The sequence below is a fragment of the Ictidomys tridecemlineatus genome, chromosome 10, assembly GCF_052094955.1.
Source record: "Ictidomys tridecemlineatus isolate mIctTri1 chromosome 10, mIctTri1.hap1, whole genome shotgun sequence".
Taxonomy (NCBI): domain Eukaryota; kingdom Metazoa; phylum Chordata; class Mammalia; order Rodentia; family Sciuridae; genus Ictidomys; species Ictidomys tridecemlineatus.
Window position 1 is genome coordinate 3,376,307 of NC_135486.1, and position 21,324 is coordinate 3,397,630.

The 21,324-nt window shown below is 34.5% G+C and overlaps 1 protein-coding gene across 3 annotated transcripts in view; it reads left to right on the forward strand.

Moving 5' to 3' along the window:
• Dcaf6 (DDB1 and CUL4 associated factor 6) overlaps positions 1-21,324 on the forward strand; it is a 109,039-nt gene that overhangs the window by 33,542 nt on the left and 54,173 nt on the right. For all 3 annotated transcript variants that reach the window (XM_078022260.1, XM_078022261.1, XM_078022262.1), the window contains exons 5-10: positions 1,946-2,059; positions 4,603-4,738; positions 6,919-7,133; positions 12,872-12,965; positions 14,541-14,660; positions 15,174-15,434. In XM_078022260.1, coding sequence (XP_077878386.1) covers positions 1,946-2,059; positions 4,603-4,738; positions 6,919-7,133; positions 12,872-12,965; positions 14,541-14,660; positions 15,174-15,434 — 940 coding nt within the window. The remainder of the gene's footprint in view (positions 1-1,945; positions 2,060-4,602; positions 4,739-6,918; positions 7,134-12,871; positions 12,966-14,540; positions 14,661-15,173; positions 15,435-21,324) is intronic.

Consider the following 21,324-nt stretch of genomic DNA (forward strand, 5'->3'; position numbering starts at 1 on the left):
CATAAATCCTAAATATAGGGGGCTGGAGTTGTGGCTCATTGCCTAGCATGTGTGAAGCACTGGGTTTGACTCTCAGCACTGCATAGAAATGAATTTAAAAAAAGGTCCATCAACACCTAAAAAAGTATTTTAAAAAATTTTTTTGTAGTTGTGTATGGACAGCATACCTTTGTTAATTTTTATGCAGTACTAATGATTGAACTCCTCACACATGCTAGCAAGTGCTCTGCCACTGAGCCCCAGCCCCAGCCCTAAAAAAAAGAAAATTAAAAAAAAATTCTAAATATATTTCTCAGTGAATTTGAATTATCACAAAATAAAATCTGTTCATGTAACTGTCACCTAGAACTGTAGAACATGTAGCATGCCAGAAGCCCCCTCATCCTGACCTCTAAACCTCTAAATTTTTAAGTTTTAACACACCTTTGTTTTTCTGTTTTTGATCTTTATAGAAATAAAAACAGGATGGTTTTTTTTTTATTTCTTTCATTTTCTTTTATTTTGGCCTTTTTCCTTTTTCTCTTGGTGCTTGGGATTGAACTTGAGTATCATGCATGTTAGGCAGACATTCTGCCACTGAGCCGCATCCCACTCCTGGCTCTGTTTAAAAAACTGTTATTTTTGTGTCCGGCTTCTTTCACAAAGCTTTGAGATTCATCCTTGTTGATAATGATAGTGATGATTTGTTTTTTAAGTTTTTTTTTTTTTTAATGGTGCTAGGGATTGAACCCAGTGTCTTGTGCATGCAAGGCAAGCACTCTACCAACTGAGCTATATCCCAAGCCCAGATTTATTCATTTTTATTGCTTATGTAGTATTTTATTGTAGAAGTAGATTATAGTTACTGTTCCCATTCTGTTGTTGGGTAATTCAGTTTGTTTCAATCATTTGAGTAATTTGAACAGTGTTACTATGAACATTCTGCATATCTTTAAGTGGCTCTGTGCAGACTTTTATTTTTAGTGGAATTGCTAGGTTACAAGAGAGGCATATGAACAACCTTTAATTGATATTGATATATGGTTTTCCATTGTGTGAGTGTATGTGTATTTATTTCTGTACCCTTTGTGTCTGTACCCTTTTGTACTTCCATTAACAGTGTTGATTTTTCCAGTTTCTCCATATACACATCAATACTCAGTATTATCTGTCTCTTTCATTTTGGCTATACTGGTGGTATGTTGTAGTATTTCCAAGCGGTGCTAATTTGTATTTTTGATGCATGAATGAGTTTAACACTTTTTTGTGTACACAGTGTTAAAAAACAGAAAAATATCTTCCATGTATGAGAATGCTAAATACCAAGATTGATAGTATGTATTTCTAGATATGGAGGGAAAGGGGAATTTTCTGTGTAGACTTCACAGAGAACATTAACTTACATTATTGTCATAGCTAAGTTAGAAGTGGTTACAGGAACATCTAAATTATTCTTAACTTTTTGAAAATGTTTTTATTGTGGTGAAATACATATAATATAAAATTCTTCATGGTAGCCATTTTTAGTGTATAGTACAGTGCCATTAATGTTGTTGTGTAACAGTCACACTATTTAAGATTCTTTTTGAGAGTTCAGTTTATCAGCGTTAATCATTTCAGCATTCCCCAGTAATTTTTTTAGCATCAGAGAGAACATTTATCATATACCTATAATATAATGATAATTTTATTAGAAATAGACATAAAAATCAGTTTTGGAATTGTTTGAACTAGTTAGCTAGTGGAGAATCTTTGAAGCTGGAGAGTATTATCAAAGTTGTTAAAAGCTTATAATATTAACTTTCTGTCTAAAGTGTATTATTCTGATTCATGGTGTAGGTAAGTCATTATTAGTTAAAATGAATGAATTTTAACTTAATTGTTTCATGAAATAATAGCAGTATGTTTTGAAGCCACCTGTTTCAATGTTCAATAAAGTTTTCTGTACTTCCATTTCTGACTTCAGATCATGACTGTACCCAATGACCCTTACACTTTCCTCTCTTGTGGTGAAGACGGAACTGTTAGGTGGTTTGACACACGCATCAAAACTAGCTGCACAAAAGAAGATTGCAAAGATGTAAGAATCCAGTTTTTGTAGAAATGATGAAGAAAAGTTATGGTTATAATTACATTTGCACAATAATTTATCTTTGGGTGATTCAGGGTGAACTTTAAAACATTTCTCTAACATCTTCAATCATAAAATTTCTTAAATAAGGTATGTTTAATGAAGTTGAAGAACTTATATTTTAACTGCGTATTTTTTAAGTATATCTGTTAACTGGGGCATGCCTGTAATCCCAGTGGCTCAGGAGGCTGATGCAGTAGGATTGCAGGTCCAAAGCCACCTTCAGAAATTTAGCAAGGCCCTAGGTAACTTAGCAAGCCCTACCACAAAATAAGAAATAAAAAGAGCTGGAAATGTTGCTCAGTGGTTAAGCACCCCTGGGTTCATCCCGTGTGTGTGTGTGTGTGTGTGTGTGTGTGTGTGTGTGTGTGTGTGACAATTTGTTTAATTATTTAGTATATACTCTAATATTGAAACTTGGAGAATTTGTCAATATCTCTGATTTACTCATGTAGACCATTTTGGTTAATCAAAATACCAGTGATAAAAGCTTATGTAAGTTCAGTATTTTCCCTCCAGCCCCCAATCTTTTAAAACAAGAATTATGTTATTTTTTTGAAAGAAAAAAGTCTGTCAACATGTTCATTCAAATTTAGCTCACTTCTCTAAAAGATATAGCATTATTTTCAATATTTGACTTTTCAATACTATTTTAAACTTATATAAGCTCTGAGAAGTTATTCAATCTTTTGGCCCACACTGTTAACTCCAAGTGTTGTTATTTGTCAAGCATTAGTTAGAGCACTATAGCTTTTTCTTGGATTTTTTTCCCCCTCCTTCCAATACTGGGAATTTAATCCTGGGCCTTGTTCATGCTAGCCAAGTACTTACTCTACCACTGAACCGCATCCCTAGCCATCGATTGTTTTGAAGTAGTAAATGAAAATAAAAAGTGTTACGCAGTTTCTGTTTACTGAAAGTTAACAAAAACAAGAATACTAGTAATACAATTAAGTGTTTGCTAACTGAACAAGTTACTGTAGTTAACATGGTTTAGGAATGAAAAGATTGTTAATGTATTTGAAAAATATAATAGAAAACAAGAAGTAGAAATTGAAAAAATCTTAAATATACAAATTTTAATCAGTTTTGGTTTCATATATGCATGTGTGTATTTTTGCATAAACATACATAAGCAAATAGGAACTGGAGGCAGAATTCAGCTTAACATATCAGACTGTGAGAGCATTTGCAATACCTGTTTCTTAAAAATGTGCTTGATACTAAAATCTATTATTTCAAGTTCTTTTAAACTTTATTATAGGAGGATTTAGTTGTGCTTTTCTAAACGAAATTTTCATGAAATAGAATAACCAGAGGAATTAACTACTAACAACTTAGAATTAGGAAAGGCACTGGTAAATCTCTTCTGGGTAATAATAGTATAATTTTGAGGTTAATAAGTAAAGTTTAAGGTAAATTAACAAAGTGTGGCTATCCTGAATAGAGTAAAGAGCTAGAGTCATTAGCCAAAGTAGTATCAAATCAACAATGTACCTTACACACATATTTTTAAGGTGATGGCACTTATATTTTCTAATGCATCTATAGATGTAAGAAGTTCCTTTATAGTAAGGTCTATCTTACTATAGAAGGGTTTGTATTTATTCATGTGCTGTTTCAGTTTTCAGCTGATATGGAGAAAAGATTTTACCACTTGAGAAAACTTTGGAAATTTAAAATCAATTTAGAATATTTTGTTGTATTTTATTAGCAATGGATTATAGTTAAATATTATGAGTTTCATGTAATCATGAACACTTCTCAGACAAAAGCAAAGCAGATCATACTTCTACCTTTACTCTCAAGTGGACCAGGCATTTCTAATATAATTAATGGGTTAGCCATCCATTACTAGGTAGTGTATGAATATTTTACATTTATAAATCCATGCTTATGTTCATGAGCATGGGAATGTTTAGCAGGCACATCAGATAAGTATTATTATCATATGAAATATAGCTAGCTTTGAAGAAGGTGTTTCAATTATAGTAATGTAAATTTCTTGAATTATTCTCTTTGTAACAGCTGATGATCTGATGTCATTGCTTAGTGTTTTGTATATTTGGGCTAATTTTAATTTGCCCTCTTCACAATGTATTTTGTATTACTCAAATAGTGATGGTTTTTTAAAATCTAAGGTTAGTGTTCTCTGTTATTATTTTGATTGTTTTTACAGTACTGTCAATCAGTTTTCGAATTGCTCATCAAGCTGTAAAGAAAAAAGTGAACTTTAGATTCATAAACTGTTAAAAAGGAATGCTGACTATTTTTGGGGGGTTTTATATATAGGACAAATGTTTAGAAAGTAATTTTTAATAGAAACCTAAGAAATATATTAAAAGGAAACCTCTTTCCCCTCTTTTTGTTTTGCTGGTTTTATTAGAACTTCTGAGAAAGGTTATTTTCTTATTTAAGGGGAAAATGTTTTAAATATGGTATCATTGTTATTGTGTAGCTGTATGTATTGGATATTGTCTTATCTTTTTTAGGACATTTTAATTAACTGTCGCCGTGCTGCCACATCTGTAGCTATTTGTCCACCAGTACCATATTATCTTGCTGTTGGCTGTTCGGATAGCTCAGTACGAATATATGATCGACGAATGCTGGGCACAAGAGCCACAGGTAGGGGGATAATAGAGAATATAAAGGACTGTCATTTCAAAGAACAAATCTTTATGACATTTTCCATTAAAAGTTTTTGTTATAAACTTTCAAGAAATACAACATAGTTAAATAATATAGATTATTGTGTTTCTAAAAAAGCATCAAGTTTTTAAGACCCTTTGGGGATGATACTTTTAGTTTCATTTAAAAAAAAATTCTTTAACATTTTATGTATTAGTTTCCCAAAAATGCCATAATAAATCACTATATAATGAGTCTCTTAAAAGAAATTTATTATCTTACATTTTTGGAAGCTGGACATCTAAAATCAAGATGTCTCATGTTTTGTTTCTGTTGAAGACTGAGGAAAAAATCTGTTCATGCCTCCCCCCTCTAGATTCTGGTGATTGCTGCCAATTCTTGGCATTGCTTGGTGTATCACTTCAGTCTCAGTTTCCATCTTTACGTTCTATTCTCCTCTGTTTTTCTGTGTACAGGTTTCCCTTTTTTTAGGACAGGAGCCACATTGAATTTAGGGTCTGTCTAATCCAGTATGATTCGTGTCATCTAATTACATCAATCAAGACCCTGTTTGCAAATAAGATTACATTCTGAGGTTCTGGGTAAACATGAATTTTAGGAGTACTTTGCTGTTTTTCAGTCAAGAGGACTCATGTTAAACATAGTAGGGTAAAAGAAGGATGAATGACTTGGGTATTTATTATTGTATGGCATATATTTTTGCCTACTTATCTTCAAGTACTATTAGTGATGCTGCAGCATTCTTTTGTTGTTGTTTAGGTGCTGGGAAGTGAACACAGGGGCACTCAACCATTGAGCCCCATCCCCCGCCCCATTTTGTATTTTATTGAGAGACAGGGTCTCAATGAGTTGCTTAGTGCCTTGCTTTTGCTGAGGCTGGCTTTGACCTCACAATCCTCCTGACTCAGCCTCCTGAGCCACTAGGATTACAGGTGTGCACCACTGCGCCTGGCTAATCCAGTGCTTTTTCTCCTCATCCAGCATGATATCAGACCACTACTAGAATAAACAATTGAAAGCCAAATTCCATTAGCATTTTCTCAATAAAGGAAGGCCAGAATTAGTTTTAAGCATATACATACATAAACATGAGTATCAAATACACACACACACACATATTCACATGTTTTAAACTGTGTGAAAAATAAAGTTGTCCTTGGGCAGAAACCAACAGTGTCTTTTTTTTTTTAACATCATGGGCATATTTATTTGGGTTTGTTTGTTTGCTTTTGACTCCATTAAGTACTCATGGAAGGTGATGAAGTATTCCACCAGGAGAAGTTTGATGTTGACAGACTTCTGGTGACAGCAAGACTATGTCAGCACAATGATGCTAGTATTAATAGATTATGAAATGGGAATACCAGATGAGAGCTCTCCTGTTTTTAACTGGGTCCTATCAGTGTGAGTAGGCATATTTGGGGGAAACAATAGTAACAGAATATGAAGTTGTAGGCATTATTATTATTATTATTAATATTATTATTTAGTTATAGTTGGACACAATACCTTTATTTTATTAAAAATTTTTTTACGTGGTGCTTAGGATCAAACCCACATGCTAGGTGAGCGTTCTACCACTGAGCCACAATCCCAGCCCCTAATGATTGTTCTTAACAGATGGGAAACAACTGACAATTTTGAGCAAGACAGCACTTGATTGTGCATGTTTACATAGCTTTGTGGGGTTCTTGGAAGTCAGTATTCCTGGACCTCTAGGCCACAAAGTACCAGTTGTCCCTCCCTGTCATATTGAATTGTATTAAAGACTGCTAAATTTGTTAAAATTGGAATCATAAGCTACTTAATATACTACTAGAGGAAAGTAATTTTCCTGTTGTAGAATTTATGTTATTTTAGTTTGAGGGGAATTTTTGGAAGATGACTTTGTATAACCATGATTATGAACAAATTTATTAAATAACTGATATTTAAACAAAACATTTGTATGATTTGGAATTCCAGATAATCATGAATTTTTTTGTAGATGTTATCTTTATATGGTATTCTTTTTTTGTTATAAACTCTTGAAAAAGAAACCCTATTCTAGATAATAAATGTGATAGCTTTAGATTTATATGGCTACAGTAAATCACATATTTCATAATTCAGTTTAAGAGTTTTAAGATGTTTTAAATAACACCCTCTTTTCTTAGGGAATTATGCAGGTCGAGGGACTACTGGAATGGTTGCCCGTTTTATTCCTTCCCATCTTAATAATAAGTCCTGCAGAGTGACATCTCTGTGTTACAGTGAAGATGGTCAAGAGATTCTCGTTAGTTACTCTTCAGACTACATATATCTTTTTGACCCAAAAGATGATACAGCACGAGAACTTAAAACTCCTTCTGCAGAAGAGAGACGTGAAGAGGTAGGTTTGCTCAAAACCATATTCTTTATTCAGTTAAGAAAATACTAATTCTGTGATTTCTGAGGCCTAAAAGCCGAATACATACACACAAACATACATGCATACATATATACATAAGGCACTTTGGGTTTAGGGATTAAGAACACAAAACATACCTGAAAGCACAGGGCTAATGAATGTGAAGGTGACTCTAGAGAAAAGTATTTTTTTTAAATAAAATATTTAAGCCAGGAAATGTGTTGCATACCTGTCTTCCTGGTGACTTGGGAGAATGAGGCCAGCCTGGACAACTTAGTGAGAATCTGTCTCAAACATGAAAAAGGCTGGGGTTGTAGCTTGGTGGTAGAGTGCTTGCCTCACATGCATGAGGCCCTAGGTTCGATCCTCAGCACCACATAAAAAAATAAATAAATAAAAATAACACCTCAGCACCATTAAAAAAAAAAAAAAAGAAGTCGTAGTTTTAAAAAATAAAATTGTTTTCTTTAACCTTGTTAAATTTCTTTCCATATATTGTTTTTTACTTTGGATTTTCCCAACTATTCACCCTATAGTTTGGCTGGTGAATGTCTTTTGAAATAAACATTGATTTTTATCAGTAGTGATTTAGGTATTGTCACAGTGCCCATTAGGAACATATTTTAAATGTTACTGAACAGTAGCAATTTTGCAATTCCTATGAGATGCAAAACTAAACTCAGTGTTATTGTTGTTTGCACCAGGGATTGAACCTAGGAGTGCTTAACCACCAATCATATCCCAGCCCTTTTATACATTTTATTAGAGACAGGTCTCACTGAGTTGCTCAGGGCTTTACTAAATTTCTGAGGCTGGGTTTGATCTCTGAATCCTCTTGCCTTGGCCTCCTGAGTCCCTGGGATTACAGGCATGCACCACCGTGCCCAGCTAAACTCAGTTTTTCTAATTTCTTTATAAATCTGTTTTAGGATTTTAAATGTGAAAGTGCATTGTGTGAATTAGAAAGTTGACAAAGAAGGAGGGTATGTATGATGGCTAATGAAAGTTATTTATGAGTTTATTGGACTTGTTGAAAACACAGAATCTGCCCTGTCATTCTGTTGTTGCTTCTAACTTTCCCCTTGCAATATGTGGGTAAGTTACAGTCAGCTTTGCACCTGTAAGAGTTGGGCGAGTTGGAAGTGCACAGATTTGTAAGTGGGCCGACTGGCTCGACTGCCAGAGTCCTTGGCCTGAAGATACTTGTGTCATCAGAGTGAGTGGTGCTGAGTCATGAACAAGTTCTTTTCCTCAACATGTTTTTCTCAGTAGTCTTTGTTGAATTAACTAAATAAGAAAAACAATTCTAAAATTGGAGTAAAATTATTAAAAAAAACCAATCATAACAAAGTAAATGATTAAGGGATGTATATAGACAGAATTAATGATTGTTCCTGTTAATTCCAAATTTTATACTATACCCTGACAGCAATGTTGAGACCAACTATTCTTAACTCACCAAAGATTTATTGGGTGCCTACTGTACACAAAGGTCTGCATTCTACTCTGGAGAATTAAGGAGGACTGCATAGGCATGACTCTTACTCAGGGAGTTTGTTATCCAGTGAAGTATTCATATAAATAAATACATAAGAAATTGAATTCTAAAACTCAAATAGTAAAATTGTATCTATAAATACTGTGTTCTGTATAAGAAGAAAAAGGGAGAAAATAATTGAGTGAAAACATGAGTAAAGGCAGTTTTTAAAGCATGAATAAGTTTCTAATTTGTTTTCCTTTGTTTCCAGATATTTGTGTTTTTCTTAATTTGTTGGGGCCTCTTTATTTCCTCATGCCTTCTAAGAATTTCATATTTTGTATTTTTTTCCCCTCAGTTTTATTTTTGCGTTTTTTTTTTTTTTATCATCTTTCTTCTTTTCCTCCAGTATCTTTTTGGCATTTCCCTGCCTGATGAACTTCTTTTTTGAATCCATTCTCTCCTTTTCTCCTGTTATTGGCAGCCTTTCTCTGAAAATATATCCCAGAGGATTACTGCTTACTGTCCTGACCACACTACTGCCATGATGACAGGCATGAATGTCTTTTTCCTCCATCATTTGTGTGGCTTTCTAACCAGTCTTTCTACTTTCACCTGCACGGTCCTTTAGTTACATAGCAGCCTCGTGATCTTTGAGACATGGGCCATGTCATGTTGCTTTTCTGATCAGTGTGCCATTGGCTCCCCATCTCCCAGCAAAGCCACGCTGAGGTCCTTTAAGATTAAAAGTGCACATTTCTGCTCTTATTGATCTTGGCTCTACCCACATCCACCTACTTAGCAGCAGACAGGCTGAGCATGCTTCTGCCTTTGCGCTTTGGTATTTGCTCTCCCTGAAATGCTCCTTCCCACATACCTGGGTTTTCCAAACCTCTGTGTTTATCAGGTCTTTGCTGTGACCATCTTCTTATGGGTCATAATCTGCTCAAGAGGAGAGTAAATTCTATGACAATGGGAATTTTTTTCTATTTTATTCATTGGTTTTTTTTTCTGGATCTGGAATAGTACTCTTTTTTTTTTTTTTTAAAGAGAAAGAGAGATTTTTAATATTTACTTTTTAGTTATCGGCAGACACAACATCTTTGTTTGTATGTGGTGCTGAGGATCGAACCCAGGCTACACGCACGTCAGGCGAGCGCACTACTACCGCTTGAGCCACATCCCCATCCCCAGCCCTGGAATAGTACTCGTTCCAAGATCTAGAACAGTAAATTTTCTAACATCTATAATAGTACATAAAAGGTGATCAAAAGTATTTGTTTACTGACTGAATAAATGTTGTGCCATTTCAGTACTCTTGACTAGGTTATTTTGCATATCCTTCTCCATATCAGACTTGTTATTTTTAATTTGAAAAGATTTTGTTCTAGGGCTGGGGTTGTAGCTCAGTGGAAAAGTACTTGCCTAGCATGTGTGAAGCACTGTGTTCGATTCTCAGCACCACATACAAATAAAATAAAGGGACATCAACAACCAAAAATTATTTTTTTAAAAAAGATTTTGTTCTTGTAATGCAAAAAAAAAAAGATTTTTTCTAAAAATAAATTATAATGGTGGTTCTTTGCATATTCTACATATAGTTCTTCCAAAGGGTGAGGCCTTCTTTTGGGATTTTAGACTGTTGCCACACTGATCTTCCCCTGTTCTAGATAAACCTGAGGTCTCCTGTGTAGATTTTATGATTTTTCAGTCGTTCTTTGCCATACTTTCACATGATGTGGCTTTTGTGGGATGTACTTTTTTTTTTTATTTTTTTATCTCATTTGCTGGAGATGTTAGCAGTCCACTTCACCCCATCCTTGTTGCTTGGTTTGGTGTCCAGGAGAAATCAGAAAATCTATAATTAAGCTGTCACTAAGGTTTTAAAATAAAACCTCCTTAAGGAGGGGGGTGGGAATCAATGTTATTTTATTTATTTGTCTGTTTTGTTTTCTTTGTGCTAATGATTATATCAGGGCCCAACACATGCTGGACAAGTGCTCTATGAATGATCTACATCCCCAGCCCTTGACTGTTATTTGAAAGAATAAAATAAAAAGAGAGTACAGAATGAGAGAAAATGTTTCTAAATTAAAACTCTGGTTAGATTGTAAAATCCAGAATGTATAAAGAATTTTACGAAAATGGGTAAAGAATTTAAATAGACTTTTTTTCCCCCTAGAGAAAATACATAAGTGGCTGATGAGCACATACTGAGTATTCAGCAAAGCTAGTTATCAAAGAAGTGCAAATCAAAACCAGAGTCAGGCATCACTTCACACATATCAAGATAGCTAAAACCAAAAGGAAAAAAAAAAAGACAATAACAAGTTGGTGAGGATGGGAAGAGGTTGGAGCCCTTATACTCTACTGGTGGGAAAGTAAAATAGTGTAGCTGCTTTGGAAAAGGTTAGTAGTGCCTAAAAAATTAATGAGTTATCCTGTGATATACATATTGGTTATTTATTATTCATGAATAATGGCACCATTATTCAGAATAGCCACTAAGTGGAAATATCAATGTCTTATTAGCTGATGAATAGATAAACAAAACATGTTATACCCATAGGATGGAATATTATTCAGCTATAAAATGGAATGAAATATTGATAGGTGTGAATGAAATATTGTGTCAGAAACCTTTCGGGGCTAGGGTTGTGGCTCAGCAGTTGAGCACTCGCCTAACATGTGCAAGGCCCTGGGTTCAGTCCTCCACACCACATAAAAATAAATAAACAAAAAAAAGGTATTTTTAAAAAAGAAAAAAGAAATCTTGGAACCATTATGCTAAGTGAAAGAAGCCAAGTACACAAGACCTTATGTTGTATGATTCCAATTATATGAAGTGTCCAGAATACACAAATCAATAGAAAGAGAAAGTAGATTAGCAGTTTCTAGGAACCGAGTTGAATTGACAGGTGTGGACTGGATGCTAATGGGCATAAGATTTCTTTCTGGGATGATGAACATGTTCTGGAATTAGATAGTGACAATAGTTGCACACCTTTGTGAATATACATTCAGATTGTAGACTTTATAAAATGTTGAGCATTATGGTACATGACTTGTGTTGCAATGTAAATGTTAAGAAATGTAGAAGTTAAAGGAGTTCTCAGATGTGTCAGGTGTAATGAACGTGTCAGGTAGTCACTTAAAGGTGCCATTTGACCTGACACTTAATTATTAATCATATTGTTATCACTTTTATCATAGATCTGTGAACTTACCGAGTGATCCTTCATTGGTGATCTTGGTAGACTGCAGTATTGAAGAGGGAATGGTAGATGAAGTGAATGTAGACTTTTCGTAAGAAGCTTCAGAATAGAGCTAAAAGCAGGAAAAAGAACTGTAGCTGGGGAGAAATATAAAATTGAGGAGGTTTTGTGTATTTGAGGGAACAAGGTGAAAGGAGACATACAGATGTAGAATAGAGAGGATAATTATTTAAGTGAGTTTGAGGATTTGGAGAAATAAAAAGCACAAGTGGAGAGATTAGGCTTAAACAGAGTAAGTGATCCTTACCTTGAGGAAGGTTTGAAGTAGTTACGAAGTTGTAGATAAAGGACAAATTTATAGACTTAAGTTAAGGAAATAGATACATATTTCTACAGGGCTTTCATATGTTTTTCTGAAGTAGAAGGAAAAGTTATTATCCAAAAATGAGGGCAGCAAGTTGGAGTAGAAAGTTGAGGAGTGAAACATCTTTGATATAGATGCTGGTGGAATTGGAGAGTGAGTTGTCGAGACTAAGTGAAAACAGTAGCTCCTGTCATTGGGTGAGTGTGCTTTACCTAGACTCACCTGCAGGACTGAGGCACACAGTTCACTTACTTTTGTCAGCTTGAAGGTGAGGGAGGCAGGAGTAGAAATCACACATACATGATATCAAAGTTACCTTCAGACTTTAGGTTGAAGACATTTAGTAAAAACTGTCAGCATCACCAGATGTTTACCATCATAAGTACTGCAAAAGACTGATGTCATTTATATCAGGGTTTCATTTTGATTTGGCGTCTCATTTCCATACTGAATAAAGAAGGTAAGAAGACAGCGATAATCTGTTAGACTTAAAGTATGCTTTGTGAATTGAGGGTGGGGGGTACAACTCATTGGTAAGCACTTCCCTAGCATGCATAGGCCTGGGATTTGAGAGCAAATGTCCCAGCACAGGGACACGGAGAGTTGAGAACAAATGAGCTTTCTTTTAGACTTAACATAGAATCTTTTTATTGTCAATTTTTAGTTACGACAACCTCCAGTTAAGCGTTTGAGACTTCGTGGTGACTGGTCAGATACAGGGCCCAGAGCAAGGCCTGAGAGTGAACGAGAACGAGATGGTAACTATACGTTGTCAGCTTTTTTGGGGGGGTATATGGTATTTTAAAAATAATATTGTAACTCAGTTCCAATTTTATCACTATTATAAAGGATGCTGCAGTGAACTTCCGGTACATCTCTCTTGGTGTGCTTGTGTAGATATATCTTAGAATAAATTCCTATAAGTAGAATGGTTGAAGAACTGCATTAAACATTTAATTTAGATAGTTATCAAATGACTCTCCAAAAATGTTGCACTAATTTGTATTTTTACTAAAAGTATAAAAATGCCCATTGCGCTTAGAACATTGGGTATTATCAGACGATTTTTACTTTACTTTTTACTGTTAGATACAAAGATGAATGGAAATTCTCAAATTTGTAATATGAGAGTTTTATAATGGTGTATCCATCTTTCTTTCTTTCAAGTGCCTTTTATAAGTGCAAGAAAATACTTTGGGAGATTTAAGATGGCACACTTTAGAGCAGGGCAGAGTGGCAATAACTGTACTACCAGCAACTTGGGAAGCTGAGGCAAGAGGATCACAAGATCAAGGCCAGCCCTGTCAACTTAGCAAGACCATTTCCCAAAGGGGGGTGGTTAGAGTGGGAATATGACTCAGTGATAAAATACTTCTGGGTTTCGTTTCCAATATAAAAACTAGAAAATGAAGGCTCATTTTAGAATAATCTGAGAGTATTATATATTAATTGAGTTTTTAGCCAGAATATTACTCTAATGACTTCTAAAACTCATGATTAAAAGTATATTATTTAGTATATTATCCTCAATATTATTTTAAAATACATATTTAAATGTGAAGCTATATAATATAAAGTGCAGAAGTCTAAATCCATAGAAAACTTAAGAACAAATGTTAAATGACTTGACTGTAGAGTTGTCATGTTTTAAATTTGATATCAGACTTTCAGTTTTAAAATGCCCCTAAGAAGACTTGTTTATTTAACATGGTGAAAGGAGTAAAGGAAGAGACACAATACTTTCTGGTTTCAGCTAATTTTAAATATCCAGAATTTGCTTATAAAATGATGAAAATTTAGTTTTTAGGAAAATTCATGCAAAAGCCCAATTCCACTTATATCTGTTTGATGGTAATGCTCTAGTAAGAGGAAAAGCCATTTTTCAGTCTGTTTAACTTAGAACTCACGAGCCCTTTCTAGCAAGGCACTCTTACTTAGACTTAAAGCTGTAGATAAATTAGGATAAGGGTGGGAGATGTGGAGGTACCTAAGAATAGGAAAATATGAAGGAGATGCAAACCATAATTTTCACTGGAAGCATATTTCAGATATTGGAAATTAGCTGGAGCCAGAAGGTATTTTGGTTCTTCCCTCCCTGCTTGTTCTCTTGCAAATAAAAAAAGGATTTTTCCATACATAGGGAAAGTCACTCATACAATTGCTATAAATTCCAGTGAGAGCTTTCATGGATATTTCAGTATTCCTATAATTTATGTAGGTAAGTTGATTTTTTTAAATTGCTTGCACTTTAAAGCCTTCAAATCTAGGTTTTTGTGTTAGTAAAAGAGCCTGACTGATTAGTAAAATCCCTAATAAGGTTCATGTTCTAATAGGAGAGCAGAGTCCCAATGTATCACTGATGCAGAGAATGTCTGACATGCTGTCAAGATGGTTTGAAGAAGCAAGCGAAGTTGCACAGAGCAATAGAGGCCGAGGAAGGTCTCGACCTAGAGGTAATTTTTCTTATTAATTATAAGCATCAGAAAGCTGGCAAAAGCTGCTTATGAAATCCATTTATTTATATCATCTAAGTTATATTGTTTTATATCTATAATAACCACAAGGTTTGTATAGTTTGTCTTTTCCAGTTATGCCAAATCTACCCTTTATTTTGTTTTTCTCAAAAAAACAAAATAGAGAAGATTCTGAAATTCCTCATTGTTAAGCCCTTTATAAGTGTACTTTGAGAATGGAAATATGCAAGATTCTATGAGCAAATTTTTATATCATTGAAAAGATTGATTAGTTTAACAGGAATGAGTTGTGGATAGATTTTTTTTTTTTTAACCTCACTACTAAACCTATTTGGTCAAGTGAACCACACCACAGTGGCTGTTCTCGTATTCTAAAATTATAAAATTTGTGTGTGCTTTGCAGTGTGTGTGTATTTCATGAATGCATCTTTTGAAATTGTTGATTTATTAAAGCATTCAATATTTGAGTTTGCACTAACCTGTTTTTGGAAGGTGGAACAAGTCAGTCAGATGTATCAACTCTCCCTACGGTCCCATCGAGTCCTGATCTGGAAGTGGGTGAAACTGCAATGGATGTAGATACTCCAGCTGAACACTTTCTTCAACCTTCTACATCTTCTGCTGTGTCCGCTCAGGTTCATGCAACATCCTCTTCTACAGAAAGCCCTCATTCTACTTCTTTGCTGTCGTCTCCAGACAGTGAACAGAGGCAGTCTGTTGAGGCATCTGGACACCATACACATCATCAGTCTGGTGAGGATGTTACTCTTCAAGTAGGCTGTTGTTCGTTCCTCTCTTGATTTCTGATAATGGAAACTTCACAGGTTGTTTTGAAAGATACTAAATCACACCAACTTCTTGCTGGAATAAATGATCAAAATGACATACAGTGTATGAATATGCGACCTAAACACAAAATTCAAGTTTGCCTAACTTGTGTAAATTTTAACACATAGCAGGAATCTTCAGTTTACACAGAACAGTTTTGAAAAAAATATGTACCAACAGGTAGAGTTTTGGCATAGCTTAATGCATTTGATTTGAAGATTATTTACAAATCATTATAGACCAAAATATCTTTTTAGATTTATTTGGTTGTGTATGTTTATTAAAGAGAGAGTAAAAATGTAGCTTGTTGTTAGTTCTGTTGGTTTTATATTCTTGATTATTTTTTCTTCAAATCATGAAATACTTTCAGTATGCTTTCTGTTGGATATGGTCTCTTGTTAGCAACACAATATGCTTAAAAAATTGTTTCTCCAATACATTTATGTAAAAAATAAGTATTTTACTAAATCCTTATCTTCTTGACACTTGATGCTATTGAAAATAAATCCATTCCTGAATTGTTTAAATACCGTTTTTTTCTCTTCTATGAAATGTACAGTATTTAGATAGTAATTTTCAATAGGTATGGATATAGTTTAGTTGAGATTTTAACTAAATACATGTAGTCATAATAACCAATAAGATGTTTATTTATTTATTTAAGGTTTTCCTAAGGAAGCATTTTGCTTGATATTGAGCCAAAAGTATTAGCAAGAGATACAGCTGGCGGGCCAAGCTGAAACCTATAAAAATTCCTAACAGCTTCACTGCCAAGCTGTCACTTTATTCTTGCTTCTCTAGAAACTGATGCCAGATCACCATATATGGGATGTTTTAAATTGAGCACTATTTTTCAGTATATCCCATTTATAGTAATTCATTTTCAGTTTCTATGGGAATAGAAGCCAAGTCAATTACATAACTGTTAACAGTATGTACATTTTATCCATGAGAAAAGCTAAAGCTGACCTACAAAATTAGTTTTTCCACGTTTTGATTGACAGCATTTCAACAAAAGGGCAAGTAGAATATTTTGTTGGGTTTGAGACCTAGGGCAAAAGAAGTTAAAAGTTTGTTTTCCAAAGCAAGTAAATTGGTAAAAGCAAAAATTTTTAAAGTGATAGCATTCTTGAATATATTCTTGATATATTCGTAAAGAGTTTGATGAATTACAAGTTATCAGGAAAACTTAGCAAGAAGACTATCTGATCCATGCTCAGGTGCCAATGAGTCTTACCTAACTCATTATGATTGTTTATTCAACACATTTATGAGTTAAATATTTTGGGGCTTCATTCTAAAACTTATTTTTCATGGATAAGCAACATACATTAATACTGTATTTCAAATTGCTAAGCTCCTTTTAGTAAAAATACTAGTCATTTGAATCGCTGAAATAATTTTTTTGTGTTGATCATTGTTAGAATATTGCTTAGCACCTTTGCCCATAAATTTTTCAGAGAGCAAGGAAATGTTCTTAAGTGAGAGATTATTGAGAGAATTTTGTTTGACTAAACTGTGGATAATTAAAATATTTTAGTGATTCTGAAACAGACTATTAAAGAAAATAATTTGATATTAAGTATAATATCTAAAGGTTATGACTGTAATCGTTCTGACAGTAGCCCTTTGGTTTTTCCCAGAGTTCAACATTTCAGCAGTTTTTTTGTTGTTGTTTTTTTGTATTATTTTTGGGTTTTGTTTTGTATTATGTTCACTTTTTTGCACAATCACTTTTACATGTAAAAAGATTATCAAAGTCCAGATAGTTTTATGAATATGAGGAATTGTGCACTGGGGGACTATAATAGTGGAAATTTCAACATAGAGCCAGGATTCCTGTTAGTGCCTTGGATAGAGACAGAAAATAAAAACTGTACTTGCTTTGCTGCAAAGACTATATAAATGTTTATGCCTTTCCTTCATATCCCTTGCATTTCCAATATTGAAGGAAAGGGACAGTGTGAAAAATTGCCAGGCAAAACTCCACAGTGGTTGAACCCTAATTTTTTGGTTTTCTTAGTGTACAACTTAATCTATGGTGGTGAAGAAAGTCATGACCAATTTCAGGGGGTATCCCACAAGGTGGGTCTGAGAAGTCAACACTGTTGCCGTCCAACTACACAAAATGACTATTTACCCCTTCCCATCTCTCAAATTTAGCACTCCCTGCATCCTTGACCCACCCTCAGCTGGTAACTTTTCATTCACAGTGAAAAAAAATGCACTCATTTTCCTGCTATTTAATCTCTCAGCTTTCCAACATCTGTATCACATTATCTGTGGTAGAAGCAGAAACACATTTTGGAAGAAATGTTTCTTTTCGTGTCAAGTGCTAACTGTTGCAGTTCCCATCCCTTTACAATTTCTCAAGGACTTTGTTCCTCCCACATCATTATTTCCTTTTCTGCTGAATTCTTCCTTTTGGCCTCAAACATGTTTTTGTCTCCTTTCTTTAAAAGATCCACTCTTTTAAGAATTGGATATTTCCTTATAGCCACTTTACTGCCTTGTGTCTCAGCCCCTTTTATAATTATGGTCCTCAAAATTGCTTACATATACTGCTTCATATTCTTATGCATTTATTCACCAACCAACTGAAATCTGCTTTTTAAAGTCGTCCTTCTCTGAAACTTTTTTTTTTTTATCAAAGCCACAAGTGACTTCCATTTTGCCAGATTTACAGGATACTCCCGTTAGTATCTTCATAGATTTTGTTTGACACAGTTTCATTTCAGAGTCTGTCACTTCTTTCTTGGAACATTCTCCTCCTTGGCATTGATGACACTACATTTGCCTGTTTTACTGATAGGTTGTGGCTCGTTTTCAGTAACCATCATTCTGAGTGTCTTATCTACTTCTTGTCTACCCCCTGGTCCTGGCTCTCTCGTTTTTTCTATATACTCTCTATTCCTAGGTGATTCTATCCATTCTCCATAGATATTAATGATGCCTCTAAGTTTATGACTGTCAAAGTTATATCAATAATCTGAGTTCCAGCCTCCTGTGTGCAATTGCTATTATTTTTTTTTTTAATATTTAGTTATAGGTGGACACAATATCTTTATTCCATGTGGTGCTGAGGATCGAACCCAGTGCCTCACACGTGCTAGGCGATCGCTCTACCTCTGAGCCACAACCCCAGCCCCGGTAATTTTTATTTTTATTTTATTTATTTATGTGTGTGTGTGTGTGTGTGTGTGTGTGTGGTGTGCTGGGGATTGAACCCAGGTCCTTGTGCATGTGAGTCAAACACTCCACCAACTGAGCTATATTCCCAGCCCTGTAATTGCTATTTTTAACACTTGTTTTTGATTATGTTTAGACATCTTGAATTTAATCAGTTCAGCTGAAACTTTATTCAGCCTTCTACCTTTTCTGACACCAAATCAGTTCCATCTTAGTTCATTTATGACTAAATTATAATGCTACTTATTTGCTTATTTTAATAGTCCATGAGTTATTTATTCTCTCCTCTTCTTCATGTCTCATACCCAGTTCATCAGCAAGTCCTATTGGTTCTGTTTATAAAATATTTTTACTTCCTTTCCTTTTACCATCATTTCTTGTCTCCTTGCCATCTACTTTGTTTCCTTATAAGTTATTATCCATGGAGCAGCCAGAATGAGTATTTTAAAATATTAATCAGATTATATAATTGCTGTTTAAAATCTATCAAACTCTTTGTTGTGGACATATAAGGATCTACATGGCTTTCATCTGATTCTACTTTCTCAGTCCAAGATGAGATGTTCCAAACATATTGATTTCCTTTCATTTCCTTTGATGTGTCAAATTCTCTTCTGCCCCTGTCCTTCTTTCTGGTTCTGAACTTAAATTGTAACTGTTCTCAGTACCTGGGAAGTCTACCCCATAGCTTATCACATGGCCAACTTCTTTTTCCTTAGGTCTCAGTTGAACTACTACCCAAGAGAGATCTTTTGTAACCGTCCTAGATAGAGTCCTTTTACTCTCTGTAAACTTTTACACTCCTCTCTATTACCCTGTTTTATTTTCTGAATAGTACTTACAAATTTTTCTAATTATTTCATTTTGACTGATTCGTTTATGACATTTCTTTTACTGGAATATGCTCAAACAAAAACAGGGACATGTCTTATCTCTAATGTTTGAGGTGACCCTCCAACCCCTACAACAATAGCCATTCTATCTATGAGAATTTAGTTATCTTTAAATTGGTCTAGCAGAGGTATAGTCTATTTAGTGTTATTTTGATGATATCTAGGAGAGATGCTATGATTAGGTATCCAGTTATCATTTTGGGTCCATTATCTTCCCTGCACTGCCTAGGCCATATATAAGACTATGTAGAGGGGCTGGGGTTGTGGCTCAGTGGTAGAGCGCTTGCCTAGCCCATGTGAGGCACTGGGTTTTATCCTCAGCACCACATGAAAATAAAGAAATAAAATATTGTGTCCATCTACAGCTTCAAAAAAAAAAAAGACTGTGTCGAGCCAAGCCTGGTGGCAAATACCCATAATCCCAGCAGCTCAGGAGGCTGAGGCAGGAAGCTCAAGAGTTCAAAGCCAGCCTCAGCAAAAGTGAAGTGCTAAGCAACTAAGTGAGATTCTGTCTCTATATAAAATACAAAACAGAGCTGGGGATGTGACTCAGGGGTCGAGTTCCCTGGGTTCCATTCCTAGTACCAAAACCAAATAAATACAAATTTTCTAAACATTACACACATTTATATATTATGTATATTTGTGCATACATTTTTTAAAAGATACAACGTGTATTTCTATGTCTGTTAAGTATACTGTTTATTTAGTTAATTGGTGAGTTCCTTTCCTAGCCTCGTTAAAAAAAAAATTAACCTAAGGGAGAAAAAAGCCACCAATTAGCCTCAAAAAAAAAAAAAAGAAAAAAAGAAATCTCCTTTAAATAGCACTGGAAACACTGAATAAATGATTCCTAAGATTATTGTAACTAAATCTTGATTTTTCAAGGAGGGAGCATAAGTGTGTCTATCTGGAACCTGCTGTTTATTTGCCATATCACTAAGTGGTTCTAGAATGAAGACTTCTATCCTCATAAAATATGTTGGCCGCTCATGAGGGAGGGCTTGGAACTCAGGTGAAATTGGGTGAATTCTTTGTGAGTTTTTTCTATTTGGTTTTGATATTTAGAAGAATTTCACAAATAAGTACTCTCTTATTATGATAGTCTTCTTTTGAAAGGTAAAGTGACAAACCTTATGGCTGTATAATAATGCTTTATATTATGTTGCTAAAAGCATTACTATTAGCTGACTATAAACATAGTATCTATATGGAACTGTAAAGGAAGCAGCTGTGCCTAGGGCATCCTACTTCCTACTAGCAAATTTACTAGGAAGAGCTAACGATGAGAGACATTGATGATACTTGAACTATTTTTTAAATCTTAATTACTAATTGAATAAAATTATTTCTAATAATAGTGATTAGTGTTTCTGGCATGATTGATACTTGAAACAGTAAAACAAAAATTTTACCCTTATAATCTGCATATGAGAGGCTGAAAGTTATTTGGTAGTTTGTATAGTTTGCTGTCACTGAGCGAAATTCTACATGCTCTAACCACTAAATATACCACTGTCAAGTCTTTACCCGTATGTACTGACTCCCTTTTGGTTATAGCTGATCAAGTTTATAATGCACCTATCCAAAGGCAGGTCTGGAGTCCACCTCCTTGGTCTACTTAAGAACCTCTCTCCTGCAGTTGCTCACTTTTTATGCATTAGCTTTTCTCCTCCCCGATGATTAAACAGTTTAAATTAGGACATAAACATACACATTATCTCCCAAATTAA